This window comes from Ammospiza nelsoni, chromosome 21, assembly GCF_027579445.1.
Source record: "Ammospiza nelsoni isolate bAmmNel1 chromosome 21, bAmmNel1.pri, whole genome shotgun sequence".
Classification (NCBI taxonomy): Eukaryota; Metazoa; Chordata; class Aves; order Passeriformes; family Passerellidae; genus Ammospiza; species Ammospiza nelsoni.
In genome coordinates, this window is record NC_080653.1 from 8,466,544 (window position 1) to 8,487,367 (window position 20,824).

Genomic DNA, 20,824 nt, shown 5'->3' on the forward strand with positions numbered 1-20,824 from the left:
CTTGGGTTTCTAATTCACATTATTTGGACCTGAGCTGAACAGGAACACAAAACACAACAAAAAATGTAATGGTCAGTTTGGACATAAAGCTCTTCCTTCCACTCCAACTACTGCTAGCAGTGGGAAAATCTGTGGCCAGAAGATCTCTCCTGGAGACCCAGGCTGAGGTTTATTTTGGGATGTGCCAAGGAGACTTTCCCTGTAGTTTTGTTGCAGATGTTGCTGTCCCTGCAGCAGGGAGGGAGCAAGGCCTGAGCAGGGCTGGGCTGTGGCTGCAAACAGCTGGAGAGGTTCAGCTGCAGCCCCTGGCTCTGTGGGAGAATGCTGTGCTGTCATTTTGCTGCTGAACCACCTCACAGTGATTATCAGACTTCCAGAGCAGGGAAAAGGTCTGAGAAAAAGCCCAGTTAAACATGTCATTATTGGGTTTTACCAGCTGTGTGTTATCCTATTGTTACTAATAACCTTTGCAACTTTGTGAGCAATGTTTTCTTGGCATCGTTCAAACATAATGACTGGGGGGTCACATTCAGCTCTCAGTTGTGTAAATATGGAATGTTCTCTTGGCTGTCTGGTGCTATTTTGCATTTGGCTCATGGTCCCTGCCCCTAGAGTCCTGCAATCCAAAATACCCAGGCAGGGAGTTCAGTCACAGTGTGCTCTGCATACCAGCTGGGTATGCAGAACACAAAATAAACACATGAACAGCTACTATCAAATCCAAGCCATATAATTGCAACTCTGCTGTCCTCTGGTTGTGGTTAGTGGATTATTCCTGAATAAATGACAGCAGGAGTTTGCTTGGTACCTTCCCAATGTAATTCACCAGTAGATTATGACTGGGAGGTCTTTCAGAAAAATGTGTTTTTAAAGGGGTTTTAAAATTGATTGGGATAAATCAAGAAAAAGAATTTACAAAATAGATGTTGCTTGAAGTAAAGCAGTCACAAAGTCTGCCTTGATGGTAAGAGGAAAGGGAGACCTTGACAAATCCATGAGGAGGGTGTTGAAACTGCTCTTTCAACCCTCCAGTATCCAAGCTTGTAAGACTCTTAAGCTGGTCTTATCTGGTAAATAAATTTATCTTGATTTCATTCTGTGATTAAAATGATCCCTCTGTTCCAGAGTGGTCTCTACAAAGTTCTCAGCAGTGAAGTGACTGATGGCCCTTCTCATTTCCAGGGATCTTCCTGATAATCCTGCTGTAGAGTGGAACACTCAGCTCCTGGCCACTCTTGTCCTGGAGCACATAGAAGCCAAGAACATCAACCTGGTAATGTGACACTTTCTGCAGCACTGGCAATTGCAACATTGCTCCTGAGCCAGTGTTCTGGGCTTTGCCTTTCCCTCTGGAAGCTTTCTGTGCAGTCTCTGAGGTTAGGATGTATCTTCTCTCTCAGGAGAGCTTTCTTTGCTTCCCACTGAAAAATGAACAATGAAGGAATTTCACTTTTCTAGCTCTTCAAATGGTTTCTGTATTTTAAAGTAACCATGTGAAGGAGAGAGCCAAATTGGGCTTTAGACTTTGATTTAGGCTTAGATTTGAAGCCCATTGGCAGATGTGTGTTAGAGAGCTTGATTAGCAGGGTTATAGGTCAGGATTGAAGGATATTAAACTGGGGACATTTCCTGGCACTGGAATAGTTTGGGGTTTTTTCCCACAGAACAGGAATAAGGGCCTAAGCATGGAAAGGGTTGTGTTCTGTTCTTCTCTGTTGAACCCTGCTTTGATCAGGCATGGCACTGTCACACACTGATTAGCAGCAAAATCACCAAACTCTCAAAGCCTTTCAGCACTTCACAAAACAAGAAACCACATCTCCTGCAGCATGAAAGCCCCACGAGCACAAAACCAGCATCATGCATCCAACTTTGTATTGATTCTGAGGCTAATTTTCCATGAAATTCATTGCTGTGCACAGAGACAAATGCACTTTTCCTGGACTCCTTTTGTGCCTTTTGGCCCCCTGAATAGATAGGTTTTAATCTAATCTGAAAGCTCCAAACACAGGAGGATTTGTACTGCATGTTTGTGACTCTCAGGGGCACAGGGACAAGTGCACCAAAACCCCAGAAGAAATTCTGAAAACACCAGAGCTCCTCTGGATGGTTAGGAAGGATTAGATCTCTGCCTGGGGGAAAATTAAACTCCAGCTGTTTGTGCTGGGGGAGCCTGGAGTGTGCCACTGACAGGGCTGAGCTGAGCAGAGAATGTGGGGTTTACAGAGCAGGGAATGTGGGGTTTGCAGAGCAGGGAATGTGGGGTTTGTAGAGCATGAATGTGGGGTTTGCAGAGTGGGAAATGTGGGGTTTGCAGAGCAGGGAATGTGGGGTTTGCAGAATAGGGAAATGTGGGGTTTGTAGAGCAGGGAATGTGGGGTTTGCAGAGCAGGAAATGTGGGGTTTGCAGAGCAGGGAATGTGGGGTTTGCAGAGTAGGAAATGTGGGGTTTGCAGAGCAGGGAAATGTGGAGTTTGCAGAGTAGGAAATGTGGGGTTTGCAGAGCAGGAAATGTGGAGTTTGCAGAGTAGGAAATGTGGGGTTTGCAGAGCAGGGAAATGTGGAGTTTGCAGAGTAGGAAATGTGGGGTTTGCTGAGCAGGAAATGTGGGGTTTGCAGAGTGGGAAATGTGGGGTTTGTAGAGCAGGGAAATGTGGGGTTTGCAGAGAAGAAAATGTGGGGTTTGTAGAGCAGGGAAATGTGGGGTCTGCAGAGTGGGAAATATGGGATTTGCAGAGCAGGAAACATTCCCAGGCATGGTGCTGGCCCTGCCAGGATGGGAGCCCTGCATTGCCATTAGCTCTTCCCTGAGCACTGAGCAGGACAAATCACTGCAGCAGGACACAGCAGCAGCACCAGGGGCAGCTGGTAATGAACTGCTCTGGAAATGTTCATTATTTGAAGTGTCCCAAGCAATCACACAGGTCTCAGCTGTTTGCTGTAATACCATTCATTTAGGAGCAGACTGAATTTGCCAACAACAGTGAGAGAAGTACCTAAGTACCTTTGTTAAACACTGTGCAATTTAAAACTTCAGAGCTTGCTCTCTGTGATGTCTCTGCTGTTCTAACCCAACAGCCTTGCCTTGAAAGGTAAACTGAGTCCATTTATCAGTAATGTTGAAATTGATAGAATTGGCTGAGCATGTTAAAAGAGCCTTGAAAAACCAAAAACTAACAGAGTTTCAGACCAGCTTAGTGGAGTCAGCATGACTGGAGGATGTGTATTGTTGTAGCTATTCCAGTGGGAAAACTTTCCCCAGTTCCCCCAGTAGTCACAGCATGGACAGTGGTATCTTTATTATCTTTATTTCCAGAACATGTTGTGTGCCATCTGGGAATGGAGCAGGGGCTGCACTTCCAGCATGTCTGAAAGGAAGGATTGCAAGGCAAGGAGTCCCTCATGTTCTGTGTGCTTTCCTTCCATTACATGGTTACTCATTTGTTCAATTGCCCTGGAAGTCCAGGAGTAGCTCAATCTTTTTGGGAGCTACAGGCACATATTTCATCCAAGCTCTACATTAAATAGTGCAGACACAGAAATTAATGATGTACTCAAAGCCAAAACTAATTTATAGACTTTGGGAATTATTTCCTGCCTGCTGGATTTCTAAGCAAAAGCCAGTGTTGCAGGGAGAGGCAGCCAAGGCTGCTTTGTCTTGATCCAGATTAGGAAGTGTTTGGTGTGTAAAAAAAGAAGTTACACAGTATTGTGTGAGCTCCAGGCTGGCTCTTGTTGCTCCTAAATCAGACACAAAAGACATCTCCAAACTCAGAAGAGACTCAGAGGGAGTTTGTGCCTCCCTGGGCTCTGGGAGTGCAAGGAGAGATGCTCAGGGAAGGCCATGAGAAGGGGAATTGCTTGCTGTGGCATTTTAAGGGATGGCTCTTGTTAAAAAGGAGAGACCTTTGAGCAGATGTGTGCTGTGTTTGAAGCTCTGTGTGACACCAGAGAGAAGAGGAGAACCTCAGCTTTGAGGTGTGAGGAGGGATCATGGACTCCAGAGCTCTCAGGAGTTTTCTCTTCTGCTGGTAATTGAGTAATTTCCTCTGTGCTCTCCCCTCTCCGGAAGGGATTTCTGGACCTGTTTGTCTTGGCTGCTGCTCTGGCTTCCACCAGTGAAAGCTCCATTTCCTGAATACCAAGGTCACCCAGAAGAAAAACCAGCAAGAGCAGCAGCTCCCATTTCAGAACAGGTGTGGGGAGGGAACTCCCTCTTGCCCTAAAGATTTCATTGAGCAATAATTTCCACATGAAGTATATTTACTATCCCAGCCTTTCGCTCCCAGAACTGGCTAAGCCTGTTTTTAAGCCAGACACTTTCAAGATGTTCAGGTTTTCTCATCCTGTCCTGATTATTTGCTTGATTTCATCATCAGCCTGGTTCAGGTTGGGAGTTAAAAGGCAGCACAGCAGGAGCTGCACCGTGTGGAAGGAGCAAATGCTCCCGTGTGAAAATATCTTCAGCATGTGAGAAAGAAATTCAAATTCCTTATCAATGAAATGAATCCCTGAAGCCAGAGGGATTGATTTACATGTGATTGCTGCCTGCTTTAAGTCATGAGCAGCACAGTGGTGCTGTGGAATCAGAGCCCTGATTACTTATATAGATATTTAGATGATATATGATATATTTAGGGTGGGAGATCCCTGCTGTCCCAGAACCAGATGTGTGCTGAGAGGGATCAGACACAGCAATGCCACCTTGGCCAAGTCACTGTGCAGATACCTTGGGAATTGTACTTAAAAATCCCTTTATTTGAAGAGACAGGCAATTCAGTAAACAATAACAGTAAACTGGGCTACAGCAAGTGAAAATGGGCTCTCTGTAATCTCTTCAGCTGCTTCAGATGTTACATAAGCTCAGCAGCTTCTGTTTCAAAACAGATGTGGAGAAGGAAAACCTCCAAAGGTGTTTCTGAACAGATAATTCCCATGTCAAGAATATTTCCTAGCCCAGCCTTGTTGCTCCCACAGTTGGCCCGAGCCAGTTTTGTAAAAACAGTGATTAGTTTATTTAGTCTGCTCACTGAAATCTCTTATCTCAGTCTTCTGGTTTGTTCTCTTGTAACCTCCACAGAAGAAAAAATGTGTGTTTTGGCTTGTCTGGGGTTTTTAGTTTGGTTTCCTAAGGAAACAGGAATAATGCAATTGTATTTATATGTATGTGCACATGCATGTTTCAAAAGCCTTTAGAGCCCATTGGCTAATTTCAACCACGTTTTACAGCAGGGTGCTGCGCTTAAAAATGTTCTGTTTGTACAAAAATTACATGAAAATCAGGGAGCAGGCAGAAGAGACAAACCAAACCCTCTCTCTGTCCCCATTGAGTAAAAAGATTTAGTGCAAGTCCAGCCCTTATCAGAATCACACTGTTATTCACCTGAATAGGGATTTATTCTGCATGCAGTGAGTGGGGGATGTTGTCATCTCAGGGAAGTACCACTCTAAGTAGCAGTGACTTCAGAGTGTGTTTTTTTCTTATCTGTAAAATCCAGGGTGCTGTGCTCACCCTGAGCTGTGCTGAATTTCATGATGAGCTCCTCCACAAGCTGATATCCACAGGGAGGACTCAGCCCCATGGCCCTGCACAGCTCTCTGCTAGTGCTGATGTGCAGCAGCAGCCAAGGTTAAACACATCCTTCTTCTCCTTATAAAACAGAGAAAAAAAATGCTTTTTTGTATGTGAATGAAACCAATTTTGGTCCCACCAGCTCCTGCCAGCAAAAAGCAACCTGGGGCTTGCTGGTCACTGGGCAAAGTCTGACTGTGGGTGGGTGGGTTTGTAAGCAGGCTTGTGTGAAGTTTGTGGGGTTTGAAGTATTTCTCATCACTGCCTTTGTGTTTCCTCTCCCTCCTGACTCAATATCCCCTGGCTGGGAGGGCCTCTCCTGCTGGAGGAGCAGGTTGCAGGATGGGCTCGGTGGCTTTGATCTTCCCCTGATCTCTCACCCAGTGCTCCAGGCTCTGCATATAAAATAGATTTTGGGAAGGGAGGTGCTGTGAGTGAGCAGGGCTGCAGCATTTCCTTCCCTGAAGAGAGAACAAGCTGGCAAGGAAGCAAACATTGCCTGGAACGTGGGAGTGGATGATTTCTTCCTGCTCCCAGAGAAGGGAGCTGTGGGGAGCTCTGCTGCTGGGCCTCTCCCAGGGCAAGCACTGAGCTTTGCACTGCCCAGGGACTGTCACTGTCACTCCCTGCAAAGAGCATGGCACATTCCCTGTCCTTTCCACACTCTGTGCTGCCACTTTGGCTGCCTGGCTGGGACTGGGAGCCTTTAAGTGCCCATTGCACAGAGGGAGGGGTCCCAGGGTGATGCCTCAGCCTGGCACACTGTGGGTGGGTCTGAGGGCAGGGAGCCAGGGCTGTTCTGGGCTCTGGGCACACATTACTTCTGCATTTTGGAGTTCCCATTTCTCCCTGCAGAGAAGCAATTAACAATACAATCTAACTCAATGAAAAGCCTGATTTGGTTGTACAAAAGTGCATTCAGATTGTTTAAAAAGGCTGCTTCTCCTCTCAGAGCCAGGGCAGTCATACATGCTTGTGTGGCTCGTGTTGCAGCAATGTCCTGATTGAACCATGGCTTCCCCCTGTCATCCACAGGCACTGGAGGATGTTCTCAGGTCCAGGGGAGAGTGATTCATAGAGCTGGACCTCCTGGGTCAGGAACACATTTGCAACAGATCACTCTGAAAGTGACCTTTTGCCCTGGTAATAAGTAACAAGTGCATCCTGCCAGTGGGGACACGATCTTTGTCACCTCTCTGTTGTTCAGGCTGCTGGGCTGTGCACTCATCTGCTTCCAGAGTGCCTTGTTTGTTTGCTTGTGTTTCTGTGGCATGAGGAGTTCACACACAAGGCCTCATTGTGCAACACATAAACAGCTCGTTAGACACAACGGGCTGGGGCAGAGCTTGGATGTCAAATTTGGGAACTGCTCAGGCTCCTCCTCCTGCTCCTAAATGCTTCTTGTTGTGTGTTTGTTGCAGGTGGTGACGTTTGATGCAGGAGGAGTGAGTGGCCATGCCAACCACATCTCCCTCTACAAGGCTGTCAGGTACAATGTCTGCAAACTGCTCTGGGCTGCTGAGGAAACAGAACCAGGGCAGTGTTCAATTCACTGCTCCAACTCAGAGCCAGGCTGTGGGACGTGACACTGGCTGGAGAAACTGCCACAGCTCTGGAAATGACCCACAGCATCTTTAGTGTTCCATCAGCTGGGGCCTTGCCAGTCTCCCTTTCACTGGGCCCTCTTTGCTTTTCATGTCCTTGATCCCACTAAAATATGCCACAGATCACTTTGCACTCTGCTTTGAGGAGAGTGTGAATACCTGATGGCTGAGCTGGTGGCAGGTGGATTTTGGAAAGTTCTTCACCAGAGGATGTTGCCATCTTGTCCAGGTACCTGAATTTACCTCTCTGATCAAGAACATTGCTCTTTCACCAGAGCTGTCCCTATTTACCACTTTTAGGAATAGTCTGTTAGTTCCTTCACCATTTTATTCCTACATTCCTTACCCTTTGTCTCCATGTTGTGATGGTTTAATAGACAGAAATCCCTTTATTAAAATCACTCAGATTTTGCTGGCAAGACAACCACTGTGTTTTACTTTAACCCTCTGCTCATTCAGACCTTTCTGTGTCCTAGAGAGATTTCCTCCAGAGCTGCCCGTGCCTTTCCCAGGCATGAGAAGAACTCTTTGCAAGTACAGCTTTGTATTTATAGCACCCATTCGTTTTCTGAATCATCTGTGCAATTCAAATAAACAAATTCTTCTGGCTGTCCTTGCTGACAACATCACAGTGATTTGCCTTTCTCACTTGCCTAGAGAAAGCTGCAGTGCCACAGGTCCCATACTGGGACCTCCAGCTCCTCTGGGAAGATGCTGAGAGCTTTGATGGCTGGAATTCAGTGTTAGAGGGGGATCATGGCTTTTCCCAGCAACTTCTGGAATTGCCTAACAGAGGAGAGGGTGGGGTTAAAGAAGCAGTGCTGTGTTTGGGCTGAGTGGGGAGGTGGATTCAGGCACAGCTTGAGGAGTGAGCAGAGGTTGGGCAGAGGCTGAACACTGAGAGCAGAGGTTGATGACTGAGGAGCAGAGGTTGATGACCAATGCTCACACCATTGGCAGAGAGGGCCTAAAGAGCTTCCAGCTGCCTCGAGCTCTGTTTGCTCACTCGACTGCTCTATGACCTACAAAGAGGAATGAAAGGCAGGTTGTTAGGTGTCCTCCTCCACCCTGAAGAGATCATGGGAAAAAAAGTTAGCAGCTGAGTTATATATGAGAAATTTAGGGAAAACTTGATTTTGATCCCAGTTCTGCTCTTGTCTTACTTTGTGGCTGTTCAGAAATCACTTTCCCACCTTCATGCTTTGTGTTTCCTGTGTGTGCAGTGTGGATCTAACCCTCTTCTTGTCTCAGAGCATGTTACCAGGAAATGCTCATTGTCTACAATTCCCTTGAAGCCAGAGCTCTGCATTGGTGCTCAGCTGGAGCAGAACACTCTGGGCTGATGAGATCCATGCTGATAGGGACACCAGAGCACGAGCAATTCTCATTAACTCAGGGCTGCTTTGTGTCTTGTCTCCCTTCCAGTCCTGAATCAGCAGAATTAATCATGGTAGCCCCATCATCTGCATGTGGCAGGAGTGATGCCGTGGCTGCTGAAAGGTTAAGTTTATTTTTAGTGGCTTGCTTGCCCTCATTATTTTTCAGTTTGTGTTATGGAGGAAGTAGAGCGTGACTGTATCACTCCTGACTCTCAGTGCCCTGATGAGTTCTCACATGTTGGCCAGTCCAGGCAGCTCTGAGAGCATAAACTGAGGCTTCTCCTGTGCCCCTGTGCCAGCAGAGCTCTGCAGAGCAGCAGTGGCTGCCCCTGGGGCCCCAGGGCTGCATGGCAAGGGAAAGGCAAATGACCTCTCCCCTCCAGGTATCATCTGCAATGTATTTATTAACCTTCTTTAAACAAGTCCTGCAGGTTTCTGCCTTCACTATGCAAATGGAGGAAAGGATGAAGCTGGTGCAGTGATCCTCAGCCCTTTTGGATGCTCCCAGTCTCTAGGGGACAGGCTTGTGCCCACTTCCATGAGATTAATTTCTGCAACAGCAGAGCTGGAACAGGCTCTGAGACCCCTCACAACTCCTCACTTCAGGAGGTGCAAATTATTGAACAGCTTCAAAAGGAATAAAGCAGTTCAGGAAATGGTCGTAGTGAGCAGATGCTCAGTATTGTCTGCTAAGGGCATAAATATTCTTTCCAGCGTCTGGAACAGAGGTTATGTTCAAAGGAGCAGGAGCTGCTCAGAAGAAATGAGCTCTTTCCCTTGCAGCAGCCTTCCTCCTGACAGCTTGCAGGAGTCCAGCTGCTGCTGTGTGCCTGTCTGGCCTTCAGATCTGGGAGGAACTGGGAAATGCCAGGGTTCAAGGATGGATTTGTTCTTCTGCAAGGGAAAAAAAAGAAAAAACAGGATGGAAGAGAAACACAAATTACTATTTGATTTCAGTCTCCTCTGGGAGTATTTCAGTTCTGGCTTCCAGACAGAAAAAAACCCAACCCAAACCCAAGAAAAACCCACTGCAGCAAAGCAGGGAGGACTGGAAGCAATCTCCTGTAGCTTGATTTGGCAACATCATCCTCTTTTATCCCCCAAAACAGGAGCTTTCCCTGTTGCCATGGGAGGTTGGATCCTTTACACTCATCCTCAAGGAAGAGCAGGTTTTGAGTGACACCCAGGTCACTCTATCCCCTCAGCATTTGGCTGGTCACAAGGCACTGTGTAATGAGCTTGGTAAATACTCTGTGGCAGGAACATTGGAGAACCTCTCTTTGCTGCACTCTGAAATGGCAGTGCCTGCACTGAGATCACATGTAACATCAAGGTGGTTTAGTTTTGCATGAGTCACTGTGCATTTTGATTTTAAACAGCCCCTCTTGCCCAGGAGCCTGGCAAATGGGGGGCTGTTTGGTTTGTTGTTTGCTTGCTTAGGATGGAGAGGAATCATCTTTGTGAGGAGGAGGAGGGAGGACTGTACCACTTGTTTTCTTTAGTGAGCTATCAAATCCATTTTATCCCAGCTAGAACAGAAAAGAATAGTCTTGTCTGCTTAAGGCAGAGCAAACTGAGTGGAAAATAGGAGCTGCTATATTTAACCACTGTGCATTATGTTGTTATAGCAACTGCATCCATAAAACTTCTATCAATGATGCCATATAAAAAGCTACATCAAGGAATCATTAGCTGAGCCTATTCTCGTCAGTTCCATTTGGAAAAACACCTCCCAGTCCTGCAGGATGTTTGTGAACATTCACCAGCTCTGTGGCAGGTTGTAAATGAGGCTGTGCAGAAATGATATTTGGGAGCTTTATCACTCAGCAGTGGATTAGGATGCAGCCTGAGTGCCACCAATGCCTTGTGGCACTGCCATGTCCCAGCCTGGCCACTGAAAGCCCCACTCCTGAATTGCCAATTCCAGGGACATTGTGCAGAGGGCTGCACTGAGCCTCCCTGAAGGGGAGGGTTGGGTAAATGCCAGCTGTAAATCCATGGAAACAAAGGGGAGCAGTGTCCAGCCAGTCCCACTTGGTGGGAGCCATGCTCAGAGGCCACCAACTGCATCCCACCCCAGCAAAGCTCAGTTCTGCTGTGAGCTTCTGTGGAATTCCAAAACCCAGGTCTGAAAGGACAGGGAGGAAGCTGGGTTTGGGTGATTAGCTTGATAAAAGTGAAGGATATCCCATTTACCATTTTTATTTGGTGCCTTCTTACAGTGTGGGGCTGGGAGGTCTCTCTCTCCTTTCAGCAGCTACAGCCCATGCATTTCTCACTTGTTTTACTGATCTTAAATGTCCTGGGGGAGCTTATGAGTGATGGCTGTGGTTGCAGCCAGACTGTCCCCATAAGGCTGAGACAGAATTGTACTCTGCTGTCTATCCTTGAGACTTCCCTCAAAGCTCTCTGCCCTGGCATTTATCCCATAGCTGGGTGTGTAGTTCTAGATTTTATCTCTTTCCTTTATCCCTTTCCCTCATTCCTTCATTTGACCAAGTTCATTCATCCCAGTGCCCTTCCATGACACTGTTGAGAGCCATCAGGATTAAAGCTGAACATGGAGCACCAGCACGGAAGGGATTCCCCCTAAAAAGGTTTTTTTCCAAAGAAGCAGCCTCAGGGGATGTCCTTCCCTGTGTCACAGTGAGGGGAGCAGTGACACTGCACATTCCTCTCCAGAGAGTGCAAGGCCCAAAGCACATAGCCAGGACAGCTCTGGCAGCTGGAACATCTGGATTGTCACTGGCAGAACCATCTTTTGCCACTGCCCCAGGTGTTAGCACAGAGAGCCTGAGCAGTGTTGTACAGAGTGCTGCTCCATGGTGTAGTTCAGGGTGCATGGAAATGGAGCCAGAAAATCCAGCTAGGGAGGGAGGAGGCATTCCAGAGAGCAAACATCCAACATCTGGCAAGGATATTCTTCTAATGTGTCTGTGATTCCGAGGAGACTGCCTGTTCTTCTTCCTTCACATCTGTTTCATCAGATTAATTGGGCAGATTAGAGGTTGGGATCCTAAATGGAGCCCCAATGCAGCTTTAAGACATCCATTCTTTGCCATGCTCTTCAAAACTCTATTTCCCCAGTGCTCCACAGCAGCCAGCAGTCAGTTCAGTGAAGGGTTTTGCCTCTGGCTTGGGAAACTATTTGGAGAGTGAAGTCATTGAATTCAATGAACAGCTTCTCATCAAACAGAACATCACCCAAACTGTAACACACCCTCGTGGACATGGGCCCCAGAGGAGTTCTGTGCTCTCCAGCACTGAGGCTTCAGCTCCATCTGGACTTGTTCCTTCTTGGAACAGCCTGGGAGGTTTCACTGCTCAGTGCCACAGAGGAGCTGACCCACTCACACCTTTCCTGAGCATGCCTGAGTGAAGACAGGGAAATTGGGAGCTCAGTCCTGCAGTTTGGGCCATTTCAGTGTTTCTGCTGAGCAGATGGAGCTGGTGGCTGCAGAGCCTTCAAAGCAGGGCCTTGAGGGAGGAGCTGGGGCTGAGATCTTGCAGGGCAGAAATGGTTGGAGCCTTTGGATGTCTCATGGCTTCCCAAATTCTCCACTGCAGAGAGTCTCACATTGGACCTGAACCCACCACAGGCATTGCAGGAGAGGTGCCCTGTGACCACCAGGCTCTGGCACCTGGGCACTGGGTGGGAATGAGCCACCTTAGGTCACTTTGTGTTTAAAAAGGATTATAAAAAGTCTCTCCGGGAAGAAAAAACAAAACACCCACATGGAAAAATATCCTGAAAAAGAGCCTGTGTTTTACTTTTTGAGTTTTTATGCCAAACTCTTTCATTTCGACCAAACCACAGCAAGTCCAATCTGTAAAACAACATTCCCAAAATGGCAACAACTGAGAGCTGCAACCTCTCCCCTACTTGGAAGTGTCCCATGGAGACTCTCCAGCAGGGTGGAGATGGGAGTGAGAAGATGGATTTGGGAGAGGATTGGCTCATTTTGTGAACGTGTGCAGGAGGTAGAGCTTCGTGTTTCTCTCTCTGCAACCACAGAGAAATACAAATGAGCAAGGCTGCAATTCCTCTGCACACAGAGCTGGGTGGAGCCCGTTCCCAGGGCTCTGCACTGAGCCTTGCTGAGAACTGAAGCACTTGGATTGGGACAAAAAGGATGAGGAGAGATGCAGTTTCTTCATGCCTGTTCCTCCAGATGAGTGACAGATCTTCTGGCAGCAGCTTTGAGGAGCTTTCAGTAACCAAACACAGTTTGTGTCTCCCTGAACCTTTACACGAGCACAAACTCCTTCATTTACTGCTGAATCACACTTTTCTTCCCTGCTGAAGATGCTCCCTGCTCCTCTGAATTGTTTCCACATGAGCTGGATCTCTCACTCCTGTTTCCAGTGACAGGAGTTGTTATTATTAGTTCCCTCCTGGAGTAGCTCAAGGCTTTGAAGGTGCCTCCATGGCAGAGCAGCACACCCAGAACAGACACTGGGCTTTCAGAGCTTGCCAAATTTCACAACCACTCACTGCTTTATCTCTCCAAGCTTATTCTAAAAGTTTCCCACCCTACTAACTGGACCAAGTGCTGAATCATTTCTTTGGGTGGCCAGATTCCACTTGTGGGGGAAGAAACCTCTGGTAGAAGAGAGAGCAGATATTCATGGAGATATTTAAATTACAAGGCAACATTTAACAGTATTTGTCAGAGTAAGGCTTGAGTGGACCAGGAGGTGGCCAAGTCACTGTTCCAAGGCCATTGTTTAGCAGGAAATGGCATTGCTCTAGCTCTGGAGCAGAGGACACCACTGGCAGGAGAATCTGTTTAAATATGTTTTCTGATTGCTGTTTGAGTTCTGTCATGACCTGCATTTCTGGCTTGACTTCTGCTTTGTATTGCATTGGGTATTCATCACTCCGTGCTTCCTATTTTGTCTAGGCCTGTGTAGCTAATCCTTTTCCTTGAACTTAACCAACAGCCAGAGATAATCCTAGTTTGAAAGTGACTGGAGAAACACAGCAGTTTACATATAATGCATGTTTTATCCTGGCTGATTTACACATGAACTGGCACATTGTCCTTTGTCAGATACACCACTATTAGATGATAACAATCTCTTTAAATATTACACAGGGTTAAGTAACTTTTTTTTTATTATTATTTCCTTTCTCCTTTTGGCAAATGTTCCATTGTTTGGATGTCTTTTTCTCCTGGAAGAGCAGGGCTGGGTGTGGGACAGCCCTGAGTGCCATCTGCTGGAGACCTGCTGCTTCCCAGCCCTGCTGTGGGCCAAATCCAGGAGGGCTCCAAAGCCATGAGCAGGGAAAACAAGAGAATTTAGAAAGGAATTGAAATGAACACCCCCTGATGTCCTCACCATCCCAGGGCCATTTGCTTACACTTGCTGATGGAAGTGCCACCACCATTCTCATCTCCCATCCTTGGTTCTCCTGTTCTGTTTTGCTGCAGAGACTTCCCAGGACAAAGTCATGAAGGGATCAAAGTCTTGGTGAGCCAAAAGCCAGAGCTGCTTCTCAGATGTCTCAGTGCCAGCCTGGGTTAGAAACAAAGAGCTGGTGCCCAAAGAGGAGCAGCCACTGAGACAATTCCCATGGCCAGCAGAGCCAGAGGTGCTCCCAGGGCTGAACAGCCTTTGGCAGCCTCTTGCGTTTCACTTGGGAAGTCTGAGAGTGAATTTGATTTATGGAGCTTGTTTGTGGTGTGTCCCAGCAGGCAGGATGAGGGAAAGAGTGGCAGAATAGTGTGGGGAATGAGGTTTAGCCCTGCCTGAGTCCACCAGTGTGGGCTCCTGAAGTTTCTCACAAGATTGGCCATTGTCACTGGGTGTTCAATGAAAAGCCGTGGTTTAATGTGCAGGTTTTATTCCTGTTAAATCAGAGTTTGAGTCATTCCACTGAGTGTTGACCCCTTGTATCTCTTCTTTCACAGGTACCTGCATTCAGAGGGGAAGTTACCTGAAGGTAGGAGTTCCATCACCTCCCCTCCACCCCACATCCCCACCCTGCAGTCCTTGACATCCCTGCTGTGTCCAGGTTCCAGCTGCCCAACTCCCCCCTGCACTGTAGATGAAACCCACAGCTGAACTTTTATCTTCCTGCAATTTTGTACCAGTTCAGGCTTCTCTACAGTCACTTTTCAGTCCCTTGGGGTTGTCCTGCCTCAGTGGTGTGATGCAGTGTCTGGCCTGTGCCTCTTGGGTGAATTTGAGTGCTCTTTCCAGGTCCCTCAGCTTAGTCACAGTTTTTGGTCACATCCTGCTTACAAGCCTTTTTCCTTTTCTGTGACACAAGCCTTAGCAATGATTACCCACTTAGCCAAAAATATTTGCATGTAGCAAATAAGGCGTCCACCAAACTGCTCAGAAAGGAATCTGAAATCTGCAGTGGCATAACAAACTGTAGTGGCTTCTTCCACCATGAGCAAGAATCTCTGAGAAATTCTCTGTACCAGCAGGGAAAGGAAAGAAACAAAGTACAGAAGGAGTTTGCTCCTTTTCTAGAGCAGAGCTGCAGCCCTTATCTCCAGCAAACAGTGCCTGCCCAGGGACAAATGTGTGGGACCTTTTTGAGCACAGAGCTGTCACTCAGCTGTTTGGACAGAGCATAGGAAGGTGGCTCAGCCAGGCCCACCCAGTCATTCTCCTGCTCCCTCAGCAGCCATCCAGGCTATGTTCCTTTAATGCTAATTCCCAAATCATTGTAGGATTTGAATGAGTCACAGCAAATCAGTTTTAATTCTCTGCTAGCAGGAAGTTGCAGGCCTAATGAGACAGCATGAGCCAGGATGGCAGAATGCCCTTAAGCTGAGCTCTGACTCCAGTCCCTTCATTCCCCAGTCCATGAAAGAGGAGTGCTAGTGCCAGCTTCTTTCCTGGGACCTTTCCTTTGTTCAGCCTTGGGCTGCAGCACAGCTCTGTGTGCAGCACAAAGGACAAGGGGCTGCAGTGGCTGATGTCACTGCTGGCTGTCAGGCCCCATCCACACTGAGCCACTTTCATGTGCTGCTCATGCAGGTTTCACTCTGGTCCTGAATATGGGCTGTGCCTCAAATCCATTCAGGTTTGACACAGACCCACATACAGAGAACATTTCCATTTCTCCAGCAGCATCAAGAGGCTGCTGGAGCTCTGTGCAAGCCTTGCTGCTCTGATTACATCACATCTGACATGACCTACAAACACCAAAGGAACGGGGAGCTCCCATGCTGCTGCTTATGCTAAGCCTTTCCAAATATAGTTCCAGTCTCATTGAAATTCCCAGTATTTATAATTTGATCTGGCAGGCGTGCAGGGCTGTGCACCAGAGGGGCTTAATGAAACAAGGGTGATGTGGGATTGAGGCTGTCTGGATGGAGCTGAAAGGCATGTTCAGGCCATGCAAAAGTGCTGTGCTGCTCTTGGGAAGAGGGAGCTGTTTGTGGGTGAGCCTGTGTAAGCCCATGTGATCAGGGAATCCACAGAAAATCTCCCTGCAAATGCAAAAGCCAGCTAAGCCTTGCATTGCCTCAGAGATATGCAAATGAGCACCCTAAATATCCTGCTCTGCTTTCTAATGCCTTTAGCCAGCACAAACACAACAGGCTTTTTATAATTTGTAACCGAGTTCTCCAGCCCAGGCACAAGCAGTTGTTTCAAGGAGCCAAGAGCACTGCTGGATGTGCTCCCACCCTGCCACTGGCCCTTCCTGCTACACCCAGTGTTCTACAACCAGAACCTGTGCCTCCTTCCATCAGGAGCAGTGCAGGCCTGCAGCACACACCGTGCTCACTCAGGAGCTCATTCTAGGCATCCTTGCTGCCTGAGTGATTTGGAAGTGGAAAGCCAAGCTGAGCAGGCTGCAGGCTTCACTCACTTCTATTCTCAGCCTAATCCATGAGCTATATTGATCCTGCCCTTTCTGCCAACCTGGAGAGGTTGCATTACACTGCTAATCCCATCCTGCCCAGGTCACAGGCACGGCAGGCTCTGCAAAGCTTCACCTGCTGGTGTCACAGGACTCCTCAATGGCAGCACTGCTCTCACCCTGCTTGGCAGGGAGCAGCCTGTTTCTCTGAACCCTTTTCCATCTCCCCCTGGACTGTACATTCCTTCCCTGCTTCATTTCATCTCACATTGCCATGCAGAGCAGGCTTTGCTGTCAGCATATGGAAATCCTGCTTGGATCAGTGTCACAGAGGGCTCTCACAGTGCCCTTCTTTTTGGGGACCTGGATGCCACCACTTCACCTGATCTGACCGAGGAGGGCCCGGCAGGTCAGAGCCATCCATGCTGAAATCACTTGCCATGGTTTTGAGTCCTTATTGCTGAGCTTTGGGGAACAAAAGGGTGCAATTGCTGCACAAATTAGTATTTCTCAGGGAAAAAAAATTGAGGAAAAGGAGAGCACATTTGGTTAAAAAGAGCAGCCCAAGCTTCAGAGAATGGTGCCAGCCCTCTCTTCCTATCACTGTGAGTAGGAATTGGTGTGGCATTGCTAGAGTCCATTAAAGCCATCCAGGAAAGGAAAGATGTTTGAAAAGCAAACAGGTGCCATTGGGAATGCTGACAGCAGCACTGTGCTAATTCTTCCCTCTGAAACTGCCCCAGCAGCAGCCCAGAGGATCTCTGCAGAGCAAGGGGAAGAACGGTTCCCCCACTCACGGCACATCACAGATTTCCTTCCACGTTTGCTATTTGCGGACAAGAAATTCTCCAAGTGGGATTAAAGGAGTGTCAGGGCCCTTCTGTGTGCGACTGCAGCACTTGTGCCTGCAGAGCATCCCCGGGGAGAGCAGCTGGGGCCGGTGGCAGCCCTGCCTGTCCCCCCTGCCTGTGCCGTGTCCCGGCGGGCTGGCAGCGGCACGGGGGCTCCGCTGGAGCTCAGGAAGTGCCCGGGCCGTGCCGCTCCCAATCCCCGCATTCCCGCACGTCCCAGCGCTGCTCCGTGACCCTGAGGGCACTGGGGACACGGCTCTGGACACAGGAGGGGCTGAGGGCAGCGCTCCAAGGGATGCGGGTCCCGCTCCGGGTCCCTCCCGGCCGGCGGACGCCGCCACCTCCCGGCGGCTCCCGAGCAGCGCCCGCCGCTCCCAGCGCGGATCCTCCGCACCGGATTGTCCTGAATGCTCAATCCCTGCCCCTTGCTGCCCACAGCAGGAGGAGTCACTGCTGTGACGCTCTGTGTCACCTGCTGGGAGCCAGCTCCCCCAGTGTCCCCGTGTCCCCTCGATGGACAGCCCTCTGCGGTGCTGAAATCAAGAGTTAGCCAGGTAACTTTGGAGAGTGGGAGAGGCTGTTGAAAAGTTGGAACAACAACCCTGGAGAAAAGAAAAGAAAGAAAGGAATTGAAAGATGCTGGTGATGTGCCAGAGGGGATCCATGAGAGCTTTGTTCTGTCTCTACTGTGTAATTTCACTGTTTCAGGGCTCACTGGAGGAAATCTCATTGCCAATCGAATTGCATCTCTGCCCACCTGTGTAAACTGTGACTTTGGCCTCTTCTGTCAAGCTTTAATACAATGTGGGAGGTGTGGAACATAATCACAGCAGCTGCCAAGCCAAGGAAATCCCAAAGCAGCTCCCTTGAGAGCTGCAGGCTCTTAACAGGACCATCAGTAGCTCTGAACTCATCAGTGAAGACAATTTAGCCGTGGTAAAAAAAAAATAGCAATTAACTTTTGAGTTCAGAGGGATCTTTGAAACAGAAAAAAAAAAAAAAACCCTTCAACATCAGCAGAGTCTTGAACCATGTTACCCTCATCTGCTTCATCACAAACATCTGAACAATGAATTCAGGAACTCTGTTAAAGTGTTACTGCCTGCCTGAGTTAATATTTTATTCCTGAGGCTTGTAAATATTTATTCTGTAGCTAAGAACTGGAGTAGAAAGATGGAATTTCATTTTGGTAGCTGAACCAGAAACTAGTGTTTTAAAATTCAATTATATGATACACTGTCAGCATTCAGAGAATCATCTACTCCTATTTTTTTGAGCCTAATTATGCAGGAAGAATTTAAAACCACCCAGTTTTTGGGATATTCAAAGCTAGCTTTGCTTTCTACAGGCTATTACAGAACAAGAACCAGTACAAAGGGTCACATACAGAATAACAGCCAATACAAATGGTCATTGATGTGCACTGGGCACAAAAAAATCCTGGTGGGAGCATCAGAAGTTGTTCCCCCTTTACACAAAAATTATTCCCAAGGCCAGCAGCACAGGGAAGCTGCAAAGAGCTGCTGAGCCTGGAGAAAAGGGCACCTTACAAGAATGCTGCTGGTTTGAAATATTTATTCTCTTTCTCTGTGTAGGGTGCCGTGTGCTCGTGCTGGAATCAGTAAATCTCTTCAGGAAATACATTTCCTTCCTGGATGTCCTCATTTCCTGCCTCCTGCCCAGGGATGAACTCTTCATCCTCACAGAGGAGGAGACTGAACAAGCCAAGGTGAGATGAGTGGCACCTGCCTGACCTGTTTGCGTGGCTCATCCTCATTGTGAGCACTTTAGTCACATTCCCAGGGCATGCCAGTAGTGTCATCCATGGGTTAGAAATGTCACTGAGGAATGTCTGCAGTGATTTTAGAAACATGGAAAAGCCAGGTTACCTCATGTCCTGTGTGACAGGACAGGGCTGAGCGGATTTGCAGCTCAGATAATCACAGGGCACTGAGTTTTACACTCCCCAGGATGTAGGATGCATTTCAAACTGGATCCAACACAGTATTCTGAACACGTGAGTGGCCTGTGAAAGCCTGGCATGACTGCATGCCAGGAACAGCATCCTTGATCACTAAAGATGGAAACAGCCTGTGAACTTGTGGCCCAAAGCTCTTCACAAGTTCCTTTACTGTACATTTTTAAACTATTTTGCTGCATAGGATCTCACACATTTACTCCACAGTTCCCTATATCAGAATCTGATTAGCAGCATGAAAATATTTACCCAGCAAGCAGTGCTGTTAATTCACAAATTACAGACTTTTCCTGCTTCTGAGGATGTTAAAAGATAAGTTACTTATGGAAACAGCTTGGATAAAGGTGGTGTTCATTATTCCCATGTATTTTTGTTCCTGAAATCTGACCTTTCTAGGCTAATGCACTATAAATAGGCTCAGATGCAGCTGGCAGTGTGTGGTCAGAAGGAGCAGAGATGTTCCCAGACACACTTATCAGGCTCCTGCTTCCCAGCATGTGAACACTCCCCCAGGCCTGAGCTCACGTGGGGAGGAGGAGTTAGAAGTGACAGAAGTGCCACATGAAGTGTCCTTTGGAGCAGGACCCTCTGAGCATCAGGCAGCACAACAGCAGCCTCGGGGGCAGGCCCAGAGCTCAGGCAGCCTGCCCTGCCTCTCCCTGCTCACTGAAAAGAGGCTGTGCTAAAAACGGGCACAGAGCCCCCACAGCAGCTCTGGAAGGTTCTGTCATGCTCTGTGCCCTGTTTCTCCTCCTCCTAGAGAGCCATGCGGTGCCATCGCAGCCAGCTCCTCGCGTACCGCCAGCTCTACCTGCTCTTCTCACGGTACCTGGTGCTCAACTCCCTGCGCCTGCTCTGACAGGAACCACCCCAGGATGAGCAAAGGATGAGCAAAGGATGAGCAAAGGATGAGCAAAACCAGCACTGCCCCAGGCCCAGGACTCGGGAAAGCTCCTGTGCTAAGTGCTTAACAGGATGGGGCGCTCTTTGTGGGGCATTCTGCACACTACAGGCTGGGTGAGCCTCCTTCTGAGCATCTTGTCACCTGATACACTGAGAACAGGGCTAAAGCCTGAGAACAGGCTATAGCTACTCTATATTCTCATCATAGAAGCTTAAATAAGATGAGAAATTTGGATTAATTTTAATTGGGAGCCAAGCTCCAGAGGATTCTGCATTGGAGAAGATATGGCACAAACTGTTTCCCCAACTGCAAGGACTGCTTGGCAACTCTCCCTAGGTGCTTTTGTTAGATCCAGCTATCAGGAGTAACTTTCCAAAGCTCATGCTATCTCCACAGATACCACAACCATAACATCTTTGTTATTCAGTCAGAACTTTAAAAATCCAAAGCTATTGAATAAAACACCAGAAATCATGCAATTTTTTCTAATTGCACTGATGTTTGCTGTTGCTTCTTTTATACACATTGTGTTGCAGGCTCCACCTTCACTTTTACCTCCTGAAATATGAGCTTTTCTTCTTGATTCAGAACAGGGCTCAAGGTCAACTCACAAGAGTCTCAGCAGGACACAGAAATGATGTGCAAGTGATTCTAATGAAGTCTTTTGTATTGTGATTTAAACTTTAACACAGCTAAAGGCAACGTGCC

At 47.9% G+C, this 20,824-nt stretch overlaps 1 protein-coding gene across 1 annotated transcript in view; it reads left to right on the forward strand.

The window, feature by feature from the left end:
• Positions 1–20,784, forward strand: part of PIGL (phosphatidylinositol glycan anchor biosynthesis class L) — a 53,347-nt gene extending 32,563 nt beyond the window's left edge. Inside the window, exons 3-7 of the mRNA XM_059486840.1 lie at positions 1,183–1,273; positions 6,994–7,061; positions 14,471–14,502; positions 18,830–18,963; positions 19,973–20,784. Of these exons, the coding sequence (XP_059342823.1) occupies positions 1,183–1,273; positions 6,994–7,061; positions 14,471–14,502; positions 18,830–18,963; positions 19,973–20,071 (424 nt within the window). The 3' untranslated portion in view covers positions 20,072–20,784. The remainder of the gene's footprint in view (positions 1–1,182; positions 1,274–6,993; positions 7,062–14,470; positions 14,503–18,829; positions 18,964–19,972) is intronic.
• The last annotated feature ends 40 nt before the right edge of the window (positions 20,785–20,824 follow it).